Here is a 17,900-nt window from a genome sequence, read left to right on the forward strand (position 1 = left end):
CAGTTTCGTGCTTATTAGCACTCATCAGCCCGGCATAGGAAAGTGACTGAGCTGGAGATGGAAAACCTCTTAAGGAAGCCAAGAGTGCGAAACAAACTGGTAGCTAATATAGAATTAGCAGACCAGACGAGTGACCGAAGCAATGGTTCGGTTCAACTCGAAGATTGAACGCGAGGCAAGGTATATTCAGTAAATTACCGCCCGTTAGCCAAGGCTAAAGCAGAAATACGTGAAATACACCGCCAACTCAGTCATTTCCAGCCGAGGACTGCAGTTTCGTGCTTATTAGCACTCATCAGCCCGGCATAGGAAAGTGACTGAGCTGGAGATGGAAAACCTCTTAAGGAAGCCAAGAGTGCGAAACAAACTGGTAGCTAATATAGAATTAGCAGACCAGACGAGTGACCGAAGCAATGGTTCGGTTCAACTCGAAGATTGAACGCGAGGCAAGGTATATTCAGTAAATTACCGCCCGTTAGCCAGGGCTAAAGCAGAAATACGTGAAATACACCGCCAACTCAGTCATTTCCAGCCGAGGACTGCAGTTTCGTGCTTATTAGCACTCATCAGCCCGGCATAGGAAAGTGACTGAGCTGGAGATGGAAAACCTCTTAAGGAAGCCAAGAGTGCGAAACAAACTGGTAGCTAATATAGAATTAGCAGACCAGACGAGTGACCGAAGCAATGGTTCGGTTCAACTCGAAGATTGAACGCGAGGCAAGGTATATTCAGTAAATTACCGCCCGTTAGCCAGGGCTAAAGCAGAAATACGTGAAATACACCGCCAACTCAGTCATTTCCAGCCGAGGACTGCAGTTTCGTGCTTATTAGCACTCATCAGCCCGGCATAGGAAAGTGACTGAGCTGGAGATGGAAAACCTCTTAAGGAAGCCAAGAGTGCGAAACAAACTGGTAGCTAATATACCGGTTGTTTTACCAGTTTGTTTCGCACTCTTGGCTTCCTTAAGAGGTTTTCCATCTCCAGCTCAGTCACTTTCCTATGCCGGGCTGATGAGTGCTAATAAGCACGAAACTGCAGTCCTCGGCTGGAAATGACTGAGTTGGCGGTGTATTTCACGCAATCTTATTTTGCCTATTAATTTATTATGTAGTTATGATGCAGGCAGGTATTACATTAAAAAAAGTACTAGCTTTTATCCGCGGCTTCGCTTGCGATGACGTAGATCATGGTCCTACTTAATTCTTATAGGACGTTGCAATCGCTGAAACCCATGGCAAAAAAGAGGTCGCGGAACTACTTTGATATACCCCCCCAAATCGGAAATTTGGCGACTTTTTTTCTCGCCAAGCAAAATACCTGTTTTTGGCGTTGGCGCAAAATACCTGGTTTTCAACAACAACATATACAGTAGGCATAATGAAAGCTAAAAGATAAAAATAATTAATAGAAAAAAAATATAATTGGAAAATACAACTAGATTTGCGGCAAAATACAGCAAGTCAGAAATCTGCTTGATCACTTCACAAAGAAATAGCGAATGAATGAAATGGCGCTAAAACATTAGGCCGGGTATAACGGGACAACAGTTCTCAGAATAGCAACTTGCACAACAGTTTCGGCGCATGCGCAGTTATCTGTTGTTCAAATAACAAGTCAGACAACTGTTGTCTGAATAATACAGTACGACGGCCGTGTATAACCAGACAACAATTGTCAGAATAGCAACTCACACAACAGTTTCGGCGCATGCGCAGTTATCTGTTGTTCGGATAATAAGTCAGACAATTGTTGTCTGAATAATACAGTACGACGGCTGTGTATAACCAGACAACAGTTGTCAGAATAGCAACTCGCACAGCAGTTTCGGCGCATGCGCAGTTATCTGTTGTTCGAATAACATAGTCAGACAACTGTTCTCTGAATATACAATACGAAAACATTATGAAATCCAAAAATTGTTGCCACAAAACTTTCAACAAAACTTCAAAAAAAAAAAAAAAAACTCAAAAAATGGTACAAAATACAAGAAAATACTGAATTTGGCAACAGCAAAAACCTAAAAGCTGAAAAAACCTAAATTGGCAACACCAAAATAAGAAACAGCAACCCTAAAAAGTCCGTAGGGAGTGCCAGATTTGGCGCGTAATTTTTTTTTTTTGGGGGGGGGGGTATATCAAAGTTATACCGAGGTCGCTATAGGGAACCCCTATTTCCATTACTTTGCCATTGATTGGTGGATGCAGGAGTTCCTAGTGGCGCCTCTTGCGGTCAAAATGGGTGACATCCAATCAAAAATATAAACAAACTTTGAAACATTGATTATGATTGGTGGATGCATGAGCTGCATTGAAACGTTGACATTGATTGGTGGATGCATGAGCTGCATCGGTTTAACACAGAAAAGTGAAAAATTGTCAAGGCACGTAAGCGTATTTAGTGAGGCCATGCGTAGATTTAGTCAATCGATTCAGGTTAGTGACCAATATAGGCAGAGGTAAAATAGTTACAAGAAAAAAAAATGCGTAACACAAATGTAAGCAAGAACTTGGGTTATTGAGAATGGCAACGATGGGGATTGGAATTACGATTTTTGTAAGACGTTGGATGTTTTTCGGAATTATCGGGTTTGAGAAAGAGATTTACGTTTGATGATTAAGTGATTTAACGTTTTTGATGTTTACGTTGTTATTGAATAAAAGCTCTTAAGTTTTACACTTCAGAAGTGGGATAATAAAAATTTTTTTTGAAGCAATGTCCTATTTATCAAGAGTCAGGAAGAGAGATTTGCAATATATTGCCACTGAGTTAGGAGAAGATGATGTTAAAAACCTAACAGTTATACGTTTGATCAAAGTTATCGGTAGAATTACGGTAACCGGGTCGCGTTGGCGTATTTTTTCAAAAGCTGCCAAATTTGGCACCTACTACTCAATGTAAACAAAGTAATACAATGTAAACAAAAGAAAGTTTGGCGCCAGCTCTTGATCACCAAACTCCACAATCTTTTTAATATAAGAGAAAAAGCCCTTCCCTGGATCTCTGATTTCCTCTGGAACAGATCCATTAGAGTTAAATACAACAATTACCTGTCCGAACCTTTGGGCCTCGGGCAGGGTGTACCTCAAGGATCAGTGTTGAGTCCCATCCTATTTTCTCTGTGTATTACTGGCATTGAAAAAGAATTAGCTAAACACTGTGAAATCGGAATTTTTGCTGATGATATCATTGTCTGGAGCTCCGGCTCGGATGTCGGAGAGAGTGAGCTCAGACTCAACCGTGCCATGGAAAAAGCCCATGCCTTTGCTGAAAGGCACAAATTAATCTTTAATGCTACAAAATCTTTGACAACTTTTTCCACTACTAATAGACATCTATATGGGTACCAACCTAAGATCTCCATAAACGGAACCCAGTTGAGTTACGTTAAAAATGCTAAGTATCTTGGATACACATTAGATCAAGAGATTACAAGTAATAAACATATTGAAGGCCAAGCAATTAAGGCAAGGAAGAGGCTCAATATTCTCAAATTTATTTCTGGACGAAACTGGGGTGCGGAGGCCAGTACCCTCCGTACTACCTATATCTCTATCATTAGACCAGTACTGGAGTTCGGCTTCCCAGTTTACTCCTGTGCTTCAGAGACCAATCTCAATAAACCTGAAAGAGTACAGCTTAGCGCAGCTAGAATTATTGCCGGACTTAGACATAGTTGTCGAAATGATATAGTGCTCTTTGAGAGCAACTTGCCTGCCCTTGCAAAAAGAAGACAGTGTGGCCTTACAAGGTATTTTAGCAAATTATATAGTTATAGAGAACAACACCGGACTTCAGCCTACCTTCTTGCATGGAATGATAATACTCGTTTGAAGAAACATAGCCCCTTCTCCTATGCAAGGTCATTGAACTTACCTCCCTCCGATGTGGAAACACATTTCCTTGGTTACGCAGGAGCTGGATTGGAGCTTGAGGGAATTTATTTCCATGACGAGCTCCTGACTAGTGTGATCAAGAGTTCAGATCCACCGGACCTAGTTAAACAAATGGCCCTGGAAACTATACATAATATACCACATTTCTCCTTGAAAATCTATACAGATGGAAGCAGGGGAGAAGATGGCGTTTCGGGCAGTGGAGTATTCATTCCTACTCCCTCTGGGGCCTTGGATTTTAAAATCAGAAACCCGAATTTCTGTTCAGTATTTAGATCAGAACTGATTGCTATCAGGAAGGGTCTGCAGTGTGCTGTTCAGCGGGAGGAGTGTTTCCAGGAAATCTGGATTTTGACTGACAGTCGTGCCTCAATACAGCACCTCGCTAATTGGAGTAATGTGGGCGACAAGACCAGCCTGGACATTCTGAGTCTACTACATACTCTTTCATCAGGACATACAATTCACTTTCAATGGATCCCTTCCCACGTTGGAGTTGAGGGTAATGAAAGGGCTGACTTTTTGGCTAGATCTGCTGCTGCGGAGGGTGTGAGCCCTTGTGGAGATCTTACTTTCAGTGAGATCTCCACAATTTCAAAAATGGAGCTCAATCGCCAATTTAAAACACCTCCCAGACACGCCTGGTATTTTGCAAAATGTCCTGGTGAGTCCTTTAGACTCAAGGGTAGACTCCTCCAGACAACATATTCGAGATTCCTGAGTGGCCACACAAAAGCTCTTAGATTCTCTGGGAATATCAAGACTTTTCCGGAGTGTCACTGGTGCTCTGCTGGAGAGGTTTCACCTGAGCACATTCTATCTTGTTTGGGTTTTACGAAGGACGAGGTCCTTAGTGACCCATTGCTGTTCTTGGATTTTTTGCAGATATTTGGATTCATGGGGGTTGTTTAGCATTGCTAAACATGCCCGAGATAAGTCAAAAAAAAAAAAAAAAAAAAAAAAAGAAATCATCAAATGAGAGTTGACCCAAAGGCAAGGGGCGGAGCTTCGGATTGCTCAAACTATCACCTAGGTAACTACAACTGTTTATCAACCATTTTCTTTCTCTGATTGCAACCGTAAAAAAAAAAAAAAGCATTAGAATTATTTTTTTCTTTTTGAAATATTGCAAAATATTGGGTTGTTCGGAAAGTAATTTCGTTTTTTCCCGTCAGAGGACTTAATTACGTTTTTTGGAAACCAACTTCACACTTAAGCCGCATAACCATTATATGTCTTGAGAGCTGATATTGCAAGGCTTGTGTGTGAAAAAGTTCTATTAATTCTACGCAGTAGTTTTTGGTTGGTGCCCTTTTAAATATGGAGAGCAATAAGCAGCATTTTCGTCATATTTTACTTTTTTACTTCAGAAAAGGTAAAAATGCTGTCCAAGCGAGAAAAAAAATTGACGGATGTGTATGGAGAAGGCGTCTTAACAGTACGCCAGTGCCAGAACTGGTTTGCAAAATTTCGATCCGGCAATTTTGATGTCGAAGATGCACCACGATCTGGAAGGCCGGTCGAAGCTGACAAAGATGCGATAAAGGCATTAGTTGATGCAAATCGGCGAATAACCACACGAGAGATCGGTGAGAGATTAAATTTGTCGAATTCGACTGTTTATGGCCATTTGAAAGGCATGGGCTTAACCTCGAAGCTCGATGTGTGGGTGCCCCATGTCCTTACGGAGCGAAATTTGTGTCGTCGCGTTGACGCGTGTGATTCGCTCCTCAAACGTCAAGAAAATGATCCATTTTTGAAGCGGATTATTGCTGGGGACGAAAAATGGGTTGTATACAACAATGTTAAACGCAAGAGGTCATGGAGCAGAAAAGATGAACCGGCTCAAAGCGTGTCAAAAGCCAACATTCACCAAAAAAAGGTGATGCTCTCCGTTTGGTGGGATGTCAAAGGAATCGTTTTTTTTTTTTTTTTTTTTTTTTTTTTTTGAGCTTTTGCCGGACAATACAACGATTAATTCAGAAGTCTATTGTCATCAGCTGGACAAATTGAATGATTCACTTAAAGAGAAAAGGCCCGAATTAATCAACAGGAAGGGTGTAGTGTTCCACCAGGATAATGCGAGACCTCACACAAGTTTGGTCACTCGCCAAAAACTTTTACAGCTTGAATGGGACGTACTGCAACATCCACCATATTCTCCAGATCTGGGGCCTTCCGACTACTATTTGTTCCGGTCCCTGCAAAATTCTTTGGATGGCAAAACCTTTACCTCAAATGAAGATGTCAAAAACCACCTGAACCAGATTTTTGCCAGCAAGGACCAAAACTTTTATGAGAGGGAATTATGTTACTGCCAGAAAGATGGCAAAAGGTGTTGGACCAGAATGGCCAATATATAATTTAATAAAATATTTATTCATTATACGAAAACTGTCTTTCATGTTCCCCAAAAAAAAAAAACGAAATGACTTTCCGAACAATCCAATATATAAAGAAGCAAATGAGTAAGCCTTTTTTTTTCGTAGAACTATATTATTTTTCTCACTTTGAAATAAACTTTGCAGAAAAGACAAATGAGAGGTAACTTTTTTCAAGATGTTAACTTAAACGTGGGAAGATAAAGCGCAGTATCTACAGAGATGAACATTTCAGACATAAAAAGAAACGTGAGTTGGATACTAACAATAGCGAAATGATGGAATTTGACTTTTTTGTTTTTTCAGTGGAAAGCAAGTAAGCAAGCTTGTACAAGAAAGCTAAAGTACAACTCATAACGAAAATTCGAAAAAAAAATTTAAATAAAAATTTGCCGATACTGCTCTTTACGTTCCCATTGCAGTAATATTGAACTCATTTTTTTTTCTGTAGAAAAATAAATAAAATATCATGATGTATGTGAATGAATCTTTCTATCAACATGTTTAATTTCCTAAGGAACATTAAAATGAAACATAAATTTTTACCGAAATTTAACAACAGTAAAAGTTGGATAGAACACGACATTAGACTGAAATAATGAAAAAAAAAACCATTAAAAATACTTACTGTTTAATTAAGATTTAAAATGATCTACTAAAAAAGTTAAATCACTTCAAAATATCTATTCAGAGAATGTTATCATAACTAAAATTATAATTCTAACTTACTGAATAAGTGATTACGATAATTAATAAATTTTAAATTTGAGATGGAACAATAAAACATGAAGGAAATAACTTACTGCGAACATATTCCAAAAACGTATCCAAAAGGTATGAATAACTAATTTTTGAAGCTATATTTTAAAAGAGTTAAAAGTGACAAACATTTCGCGATGTAAAATTTAATAAAATGTTTCAAAGATCTAAAAATTGTAAAACACAATATGTTGCGAATTTTCAGACAAAAAACACATTTGAGAAAATTTAAACCATTATTCTACGGAATTTAAAAAAAGGAAGGATTTATTGGACAAATAAATTACAATTTTGTAAAGTTAAATTCTGAAAAGGCTGATTGGCCAAACGAATAGCAAATCAGCTTTGGTGTAGGGTTACCAAAATTGCTCCGTCGCCAAGGTAAGGTAGCGGGTTTCCAGAATGAAATATTTATCGCCGCGACCCGGTTACCGTAATTCTACCAAGTTATCTTAAGTAATGACAATTATGAAGAAGAAATAGTTAAAGGCATCATTTCGAGCTTAGATGTCGAACGACTCAGTGAAGAAGAATGTGAAAAGCGCCAACATGAAAATGAACAGCGCCAACAAGAAATTGAAAGGGAAAAGCGCCAACATGAAAATGAACTGCGCCAACAAGAAATTGAAAGGGAAAAGCGACAACAGGAAATTGAACGGGAAAAGCGCCAACATGAAAATGAACAACGCCAACAAGAAATTGAAAGGGAAAAGCGCCAACATGAAAATGAACTGCGCCAACAAGAAATTGAAAGGGAAAAGCGACAACAGGAAATCGAACGGGAAAAGCGCCAACAGGAAATTGAAAAGTTGCAACGCCAACAGGAATTTGAAAGGGAACAGCTTCAGTACCAAAAGGAAATTGAGCGAGAAAAGCGACAACATGAAATTGAGCGCGAAAAGCGCCAACACGAACTTCAGTTAAAGAAATTAGAGTCAGAAGCAAAGACTATTACCAGCAGCGCAGTGTCAGAATTACCAAAGGTGGATTGGCAAGCTCAGTTAAGAAAATTCGATTCAATTAACGACGACATAGGGTTGTATCTTGTCCATTTCGAAAGAGTGATGACGCGAATTAAAATGGAATCGACATTGTGGATGGCGTGTCTTACTGGAGTATTGCCAAGTGATATTGTTGAATTAATTCTGAAAGAACCAGAAAAAAATGCCGAAGATTATGCTTACGTGAAAGATTTGCTTTTAAAGCGATATAAATTAAGTCCCGAAAAGTTCAGACAACTATTTTACTCACATAAAATTAAGGATGGAAAGAGCTGGCGTGAATATTATTATGAGTTAGAAACACTAAAACCGGATGAACTTGGATGCGTCAATAATACATTGATGTGTATTTCTGAAAAACCACGTAGCTCACCTGTAGCTCGCTCACCTTATCGTGCTTCTCATCATGAACGGGAAGTGTTACGCCATATTATTCAAGAATTAAAAGAACAAGGAATAGTTAGAGACAGCTCTTCCGAATATAGTAGTCCAGTTTTGCTAGTAAAGAAAAAAACGGAGGAATATCGGATGGTAATCGATTACAGGCAATTAAATTCTCAAACAGTCAAAGATAAATTCCCCTTACCATGCTTTGATGATTTGCTCGACCAACTATCTGGTTATAATTTGTTTTGCATACTTGACGCTTGCCAAGGTTTTAACCAGATCCCAATGGACAATGAATCCTCTCGAAAAGCAGCATTTACGACTCCCGATGGGCATTTTGAACCAACACGTATGTTTTTCGGCTTAGCGAATGGTCCTTCCGTGTTTCAACGGTGTATGTCGCTAGCTTTGGGAGATTTATTGTGGAATGGTGTATCGTGTTTCGTGGATGATATTTTTTTTGGTTTCTTAGATTTTGAAACCATGATGATTAAACTGCGAGAAGTGCTTAAACGTTTAAGTAATGCAGGATTAACTCTGAAATTATCAAAATGTGAGTTTGGAATGTCTGAAGTTGAGTACTTGGGATTTGTTGTGACCAGAGAAGGTATTCGACCTGGACCGAGAAAACTCTCTGCAATTTCTGAATTTCCTGTACCAAAGTCTAAGGAAGAAGTACGCCGGTTCTTAGGACTGACAGGATTCTTTCGACGATTCATTAAAAGATATGCCTCCATTGCCTCTCCACTTACTCTATTATTGAAGAGTGGCCAATCGTTTCTCTGGAATTATAGGCACCAAGAAGCATTTGAGAGGCTTCGTAGAATATTAACGTCAAAGCCAGTTTTGAAATTATTTGATCCACGTCATGAAACTAAACTTCACACTGATGCAAGTTCTTTGGGATTGGCGGGTATGTTACTTCAACGGGATGAAAATAATTTGTTACATCTTGTTTACTGTGTTAGTCGGAGAACAACCACAGATGAAGAAAAGTATCACTCTAGCAGATTAGAATTATTAGCTGTAGTTTGGTCCGTTAATAGACTTCGACCCTTGCTTCTTGGTCTCCGATTCACACTAGTTACGGATTGTTCTGCAGTAGCTTATTTGAACAGTCAAAGAAATATAAAACCACAAATTGCCAGGTGGGCTGAGCAATTGAGCGAATTTGACTACGAAGTAAAACAAAGACCTGGATCTCAAATGCTGCATGTGGATGCCCTAAGTCGTGCTCCAATTGAAAATGCTGATGATGAAAATCTGTGTAGGCAAGACAAGGGAAAAGATAATCAGTCGGAGCCTATAGTGTTATACATTGCTACGGAAGAGGACAAAGTAGCCCTGATACAGTCACAAGATGAGGCTATTATTGAAATGTTGAAAAACCCTAAACTGAACAAGCAGAAGAATCTTGATGCCAAATTTGAACTTATCAACGGCATTTTATACCATGTGCCAGTTGTAGATGGGAAGAAAACAAAACAATTCGTAATGCCCAAGTCGATGCGAAAGTATCTTGCTGTACGATTTCATGATTTTACTGGACATTTTGGAGTAGATAAAGTTGTCTCTTTAATATCTCAACAGTTTTGGTTTCCCCGGATGATCAGCTACATTAGACAACATATACGACAATGCGTAACATGTGCCTTTGCGAAAATTCCATCAGGAAAAGTTCAAGGAAAACTAAACCCTATCCCACCAGGAAAACGACCATTTGACATTATTCATTTAGATTTTCTGGGTCCTTTTGTTCTAAGTTCAAATCGCAATAACGAACTCTTGGTATTTGTTGATAATCTGACAAAATTTGTACGTTTACGTCCTTGTTCCAGCTGCTCATCTAAATGTGTTTTAAAACACTTTGAAGAATTTATAAATGATTTTGGAAGTCCTAATCGTGTGGTAACAGATCGTGCACAATGTTTCAAGTCAGATAGTTTTGAAGAGTTTTGTTCAAAGTATGGTATAAAACATACATTGAATTGCAGTCAAAGACCACAAGCAAACGGTCAAGTCGAGAGAATAAATCGTGTTCTTATCCCAATGATATCATCAGCTGTTCGAAAGGATTCTCACAAAGATTGGGATAAAACGCTATCTGATGTTCAACGGTGTATAAATTGGACCCCAAGCAAATCGACAGGTAAACCACCCTTTGAACTGTTATACGGTTTTAAACCAGTGAAGCTTGGAGATTTTCCAAAAGATTTGTTGCCTGATTCCGATGAATACTCACGACCTGAATCACTCCGAGAAGAAGCCCGGGAAAACATTTTGAAAGCTCAGAAGAAAATGAAACATGGTTTTGACAAACGTCATTGCGAAGCTTATAAGTATTCAGTTGGCGATGTGGTTGTGATAAAACGAGCGCCAGAATGTACTGGAAGTAGCACTAAAACTCAAGTCAAGTACCGAGGTCCTTTTGCAATAATTAAAGTCCTACCATCAGATGTGTATCAAGTTGCGGACTTCCGAACACAAGGACAAGGGCGCAAAAGGCGGCCACATACGACTACTGCACACGCTTCACAAATCAAACTATTTCACATTGTGAACGAAGAAGATAGCACACTAGACAATGTGACGTGCAGCTATTCAGATGATGAATTACAAGCTAGCGAACCGTTACCGTCGAGCGAACTCATCTCCCCGTTTCCCGAGACTGATGAGACTACACAGCATATGAACGACGAAGTATATACATTCCGTAAGCAAAGTGCCAAGAAGTTGCCTATTCACTTGCAAGACTATAACTCTAGGTCGTGGACGACTAGATTCTAGGATGGCCGATTGTAAGCAAGAACTTAGGTTACTGAGAATGGCAACGATGTGGATTGGAATTACGATTTTTGTAAGACGTTGGATGTTTTTCGGAATTATCGGGTTTGAGAAAGAGATTTACGTTTGATGATTAAGTGATGTAACGTTTTTGATGTTTACGTTGTTATTGAATAAAAGCTCTTAAGTTTTACACAAATCAGAAAAATTTGTAGGAGTAGGAAAGAAGTTAGCACGGACAGTTTTTAAATGTTCCCATTCGAATAAGGTCAACAATTCTTTAAAAAAGTCAGCATCGCCCTTAAATCCTGATTTCAGTCAGATGGTGCATGGCACCACGCCAGTTATGTAAATTGTTACGTAGCTTTTTGCCGGAGAAAGGAATGGACATCATGTGACTCACATCCTTCTTTACTAATAACAAAGCTGAATGTCTGGATCTATGTCCGGATATCTGTCGGGATGTGTGTGACACGGATAGCGCCTAGACCGTTTGACCGATTCTCATGAAATTTGGTACAAAATTAATTTGTAGCATAGGGGTGTGCACCTCGAAGTGATTTTTTCAAAAATTCGATGTTTTTCTTTTTTTTTTACTCCGATTTTAAGAACATTTTACCGAGCAAATTATCATAACGTGGGTGAGCAAATTAACATAGCAAATTGGCGAGCAATTTAGCATTGCAAATTGGCACGAAATTCATCATCCATTATTTTTAAATATACAGGCGAGCCAAATGAACTATTAATATTCTACAACGGGCAAAGCCGTGCGGGAACCGCTAGTACTGAAACACTTTCCTTTTTGACACAGAAAAGTTACTTTGTCCTTTTAAGTGCATTATGAAAATGCTTAATACTTTTTTTTTAATTCTGTTATTTGTATAGTAAAATTTAATAACTTGATTGTGTGGTTTTGAAATGGAACTTACGATTTTTGGAAGGGAAAACATATCTTACCGTTCAGAAACTGAGAAACATCTTACAAAATAAACTATAATTGCTTTATGCATCTAAACTTGAGTAAAGTTTTTTTGATTTATTTTTCATAAGCATACTTTCTTACTTTTAGGTGATTTTAATTATTCTTCCTTCAAGAAATATTACTGATTCAATGAAGCATTTTGAATGTACATGAATATGTCTTGCAGAAAGATCACCTGCCACTTTTTGAAATGAACGAAGTCGTTCAAATAAACGAGTTAATTGAATGGATCAAATGAATGAACGATGCTGAGATGAACGGATCATTAAAACGAACGACATTGTCCACCTCTACTGGATGTTTGGATCTCTCTCTGTCTGGATGTCTGGATCTCTCTCTGTCTGGATGTCTGGATCTCTCTCTGTCTGGATGTCTGGATCTCTCTCTGTCTGGATGTCTGGATCTCTCTCTGTTAGGATCTCTGTGACGCGCAAAGCACCTAGACTATTCGGCCGATTTTCATGAAATTTGTCACAAAGTTATCCTGTAGCATGGGGATTTGCTCTTCGAAGCTCCTCGAGGATTCGATTTTGTTCTTTTTCTATTCCTATTTTAAGAACATTTTACAGAGTAAATTATCATAACGTGGGCAAGAAAATTGTCAAATTGTCATAACGTGGAACCATAACATGGGCGAGCAAATTGACAAGAAATTCACCATCCATAGTAAATATACAGACGAACCAAATGACCTTTTAATTTTCCACTACGGGCAAAGCCGTACGGGTACCACTAGTTAAAATAAAACTAAACGTATTCTCAATAACTTTTCCTCCCCCTCTCTTTCTAGGGGTTTTGGTGACTCTTCGTATACTTCTCCAACTGTGAGGTCCTTAGAAGAAGATGCTGTTTCGATTTACAAATGGTTAAATCGCCAAGTGCCGGCGTCTCGTATCATCTTATGGGGACACTCTTTAGGGAGCGGGGTTGCTGTAAGACTGGCAGCCTCCCTGGCTAGCAGCAACGAGTCGAACCCTTTTGCTGTCGTCCTAGAAGCTCCATTTACCAGCATCGCCGAAGCTACGAGAACGTTTCCACTTTCATTTTTTCACAGGTAATCGAATTGCAAAATGGTTATTTAGTGCTGAGTCAGACATGATTTTGAGAAAAAGAAATCAACAACGTTTTATCGCACACATATGGTTTCAATTTTCGAAAAGTTTTTATATGCTGCAAAAAGTGTGGTGGAGATATAAATCTCAGCTAAGAAATTGAATATGATTACAATCAAATGCTTCCATACTGTGCAAAAACTGTGATGAACTTATTTCATTAAAAAGCTGTAAGAAAATTTTGCAGTCATCTTCTAATTTGTGCGATGAAACGTTGTTGATTTTCTTTTACTTCTCTGCACAAAGGAGACCTTTTTAGACAGATTAATTTATTTATTATGATTTTGAGTACTTTTCAGGAGTGCGTTACATAACAGCCGGTTTTAATGTAGGGGAATTAATTGTATTGTATCGAACATTAATGAGTGACAATTTGATTGATGTAAAGTTCCAACATAACGTCATAGTCATCGGTATTTTGTTTTACACTGAAGGCATTCGCTTTACATCATTTTAGGGCAACAAGCTACTAAACATCTTAAAATATTTTCTTGACTGGTTCGAGAAAGCTACATCACATATCTATACCTTTTCTACTAACTATTTCATTTATTCAGCAGAAAGAAAAAAAAAAAAGACGTTTAGGTTAATCTTACAATTTGAGAAATACACTACTCGCAATTAAAATTGCTACACCAAGAACGAGTCGTCAGAATGAAACAGAATTTTGAACACGTGATGGTAACATTGACACTAGAAAACGATAACGGAATGAAAGCAAGATGAGCATTTATTACTGGAAAAATCTCACATGAATGGAAGTTTAAGTACCCTGTTGCGCCACCTCTAGCTGGAATGTAAGAGTCGATACGGTTGAGCATTGAGGTACAGCAGTTTCGTACGATGTCCTACGTCCTCTCGTACCACAGTTACTGCAAACGCGCCACTAATTCGATCAAACTTACAGGCTGTCCAATTTACCGTCTCAAGTGACCCCAGATATGCTCGATTTGTGACAAATCAGTGCATCGCACAGACCAGAGAAATGTAAATGTGGAAGAGGAAGTCCCTTGACACCCTTGCTGTGTGTGACCGAGTATTGTCATGTTAAAAAATTGCCCCTGGGAGCCCCGTCGTGAGTGCTAACACATGCTTATGAGTTTGATCGAATGAGGGGCACGAGATGACGTAGGATATCGTAGGAGACGGCTATGCCTCAATGCCCGATTGTATCGCTTCGTACATCGTATATTCAAGCTAGAGGTGACTTAACAGGGTACTTAAACCTCCATTCATTTGAGATTTTTCTAACAACCAAGCCTCACAAGATTTTTCCAAGCCTCACACATTGAATGCCTCATACATTCATTTTTGACTTGAACCTCGTAAAAAAGCAGTCGAAGCCTTTGCTATGTCCATAAAAATTACTTATGAACGTTGAAACATATATATATATATATATATATAAAACTACTTTCCAAAATATTACTTTAACTGATCCTTGCATTATGATTGTTTGAAAGCTACTGATAAACTGTTTCTAACAGTTCTCAAACGTGAAGTTTCTATGGCCTAAATAATTGCGATGTGCAGATTCGAAGATTTTCAAGGTATAATAGCAAATGTGTAGATGTTTAAAAGTACGTTACATGAAAATATTATATGCCTAAAAAAAACTTTTAATTGCTTTCTAAAATTTTTATTTCATCGGGCTAAAAAAATTACGTAGAGGACTGTATTATTTGCATTTTCTTTACTGTTATTTGTACTTTTATTTTTTCACATCCAAAAGTTACTTCTGTACTGATAATAAAAGTGTTTTTGTTTTTTAAATTTATTTATTTATTCAGGGGGCAGGTGAAAGCTGAGTATGATCTTGGCAAGTTAGCAAGTAACCATAACAAAATATTGACTAAAATGATTCCATACTTTATTTTTTTTTTACGTTCTTTAAAAAAACGTGTGCATCACAATAATCTTCTTCAAAATATTAAAAAAAATCATAACATTATGTTCAACTGTCTTTTTGGACACGTGATAGCGTTATCTATCTGATTCAGTTTTTAAAATTTCACATAATAACAAACGTATCAATTTACTACAGTACGTTTTTTACTAACAATTGTTTTCATGTAATTGCTAGGAAACAGAGGTACCGTCATAAAAAGTAAAAGCTTTGGCTTGGATAATTTTCATTCCACAACTCACAACTTTATGCATGGACGAAAGTATTACATGTACTCCCAGACCAGACCATGTATCTGAAATTTAAGTTTCTATGTGCAATAATAGTGTGGCTCTGAAGCATTGAAGCTTGACCTTGAAGATCTTTATGTATTTTTTGGGGGAGTTCAATGAAAAGAAGGGGACGAACTATTGGCGCGGATTTGAGTTGGAATACTTTCGCAAAACTACTTCGAAAGAAGCCCAACTCAACTTCCAGCGCTCATCGCCCTTCCTTCACCCCAAAGAGAATTAAACATTGTCAAGAGCAAAATCCAACTTATCAGAGCCATGCTACTTTAATTTCCCATTTCACTATCATGACTTCTCCTCATTCGCTGTTATTAATGTTTGTGCATTGATTTTCTAAGAATAGGTACGACATTGTTGACTATTCCATCTTTCATTGCAGACGTTTACCTTTGTTCAAGAATTTCTGCTCGGACAGAACACGACACCCGGACACCCATTTCGACAGCGAGAGTTTGATTGGTAGTGTGACAGCTCCTCTACTTGTACTCCACGCAGCAGATGATAGCATGGTATGGTCCGAGCAAGGCAAACGACTTTGGAAAAGGGCTTTGCAATCAAGGCATCCATACCTTCACGAGCCCCGATTTGTTGAACTGAGCAGCAACTACGGTTGCGGGCACAGAAACATTCACAAAGCTCCGAATTTGCCAGAAAAAGTTGATTCATTTCTGCAAAGTATTTCGGCACATTCTGAAAACCAAAGAAATTCAAACTGACACGAAAAGTACTGCATACATCAAAAGATGAGATTGAATGTATTTTATATTTCTAATCTATGTTGTGTATTTTTGTGAGCTTATGTGAATCATAAAAGAATATCCGTCAAGAATTTCATTCGATTTCTCGCTTTCAGTTATTTTCGATGATCGTCAGTTTCATTATAAATTTACTACCATTCAAAGTCACGAATCATTGCTGAGATTTTCATACAGAAAATTTAACTACTCAAGGGTGTACTCATAATCTTTTCAGCCCCTCAAATTTGAGAGAGCTGTGTACCTTCTTACTTGGTCATTAAATCGAAAAATAGACACTTTGAATGGATCTTAATTTAAGATTTACGCATTAACTGGAAGGTGCTCAAAATAGGAATCAGTTTTGGCAAGATTAATCAGCCACAAAATGACTGCACGACCCTCGGTATTCTGATGAATTTTAAAATATAATGTTCCATGCTGTCTCGTAGGATTCATGGACATTTTTCTTGGAATATTTTTGAACACAGTAATAACACATAAAACGTGTATATTGTCGCGTACATTTAAAGTCAAGTTTATCTAAAGTATTTGAAGCTTTTGGTAAACTTTCAATGTCACACCATAAAAATATTTTACACACAAAATCCTGATTCATCACTACGCACCCCTCTGTTTCTTATTATACCATGTGAAATGATGAAGGGGGTGGGGGGATCCATGAGTTGAGCAGTCACTAACGCGTTTAAAAGCTTCAATCATTATTTAATTGTATTGCCCTTAATAATGTCCCTTTAATTTGCCCTAGTATTGTGATAGGATAAAAAGCAGCAAAAAACGGAAACTCATTCAGCTTATGGAAAAATAAAAGACATTATCTCTCCGTGTGATTCAGCTTAAAGAGACGGATTAATTTATCAAGTTCTACTCTATAAGCAATTTAAATGCTTTCGAAAGCATTTAGTACATGATTTGACTGGCTTCATGTGAATGTATTTCAAATCCATCCGTTTTATTTTGAATTGATTTTCATATATATATTTTTTTTCACAGTTTTTTTACCTTGTATTTATTTAGAATCGTTTCTAACAACTATCCTTCAAGTTGTTCATAATTAGTCAATTTCAATGCTTTAAACAATGAATAAAATGTTTACCTATTTAATGCCTTGTGCCATAAATAACCTTTAGATGTACGTGTTTGATTTTATGTGGATTTACTAAGAACTTCTTAAATGAGTTAGCGTTACGACTGAGCTATAAAATCTCCGATAAGATTTTATTATAATAGACATTTCGATTCAATGAGCTGTTTTCAGAGACTAAGCTTTACAAAACTATTCCAAAATGGGGGGGGGGGAAAGACGTAATAACCGATCGATGCTTTTTGTGGGTGCCTTAATAAGAAGGCAAGAAAGTAAGAATAACAAAGTTTAATTTTATTTTGAAAGCATATTGGTCCCTCTAAGTTCTCTATGATGCATAAAAGAATATTTGCTTTCAATTAAATGCAATGCCTAAAAGCATGGACATTTGATCTTATGTTGACGAAACAAAGCTCACAACACACTGTTCCACTTCCTTTTGAGATAAATGACGTTAAAATCATATCTGATGTTATCATGGTGACGTAAAATGAAAACAAGACAAAAACAAACACATACACTAAGTCGGCAAAAATAAGGAAATGTCTTATATTTTTCTGAA

The 17,900-nt window shown here is 37.8% G+C and overlaps 1 protein-coding gene across 1 annotated transcript in view; it reads left to right on the top strand.

Moving 5' to 3' along the window:
• The window catches only part of LOC129220684 (lysophosphatidylserine lipase ABHD12-like), a 61,312-nt gene extending 45,097 nt beyond the window's left edge, over positions 1–16,215 (top strand). Inside the window, exons 3-4 of the mRNA XM_054855114.1 lie at positions 12,982–13,245; positions 15,879–16,215. Coding sequence (XP_054711089.1) covers positions 12,982–13,245; positions 15,879–16,215 — 601 coding nt within the window. The remainder of the gene's footprint in view (positions 1–12,981; positions 13,246–15,878) is intronic.
• The last annotated feature ends 1,685 nt before the right edge of the window (positions 16,216–17,900 follow it).

Source organism: Uloborus diversus, chromosome 4, assembly GCF_026930045.1.
Source record: "Uloborus diversus isolate 005 chromosome 4, Udiv.v.3.1, whole genome shotgun sequence".
Taxonomy (NCBI): Eukaryota; Metazoa; Arthropoda; class Arachnida; order Araneae; family Uloboridae; genus Uloborus; species Uloborus diversus.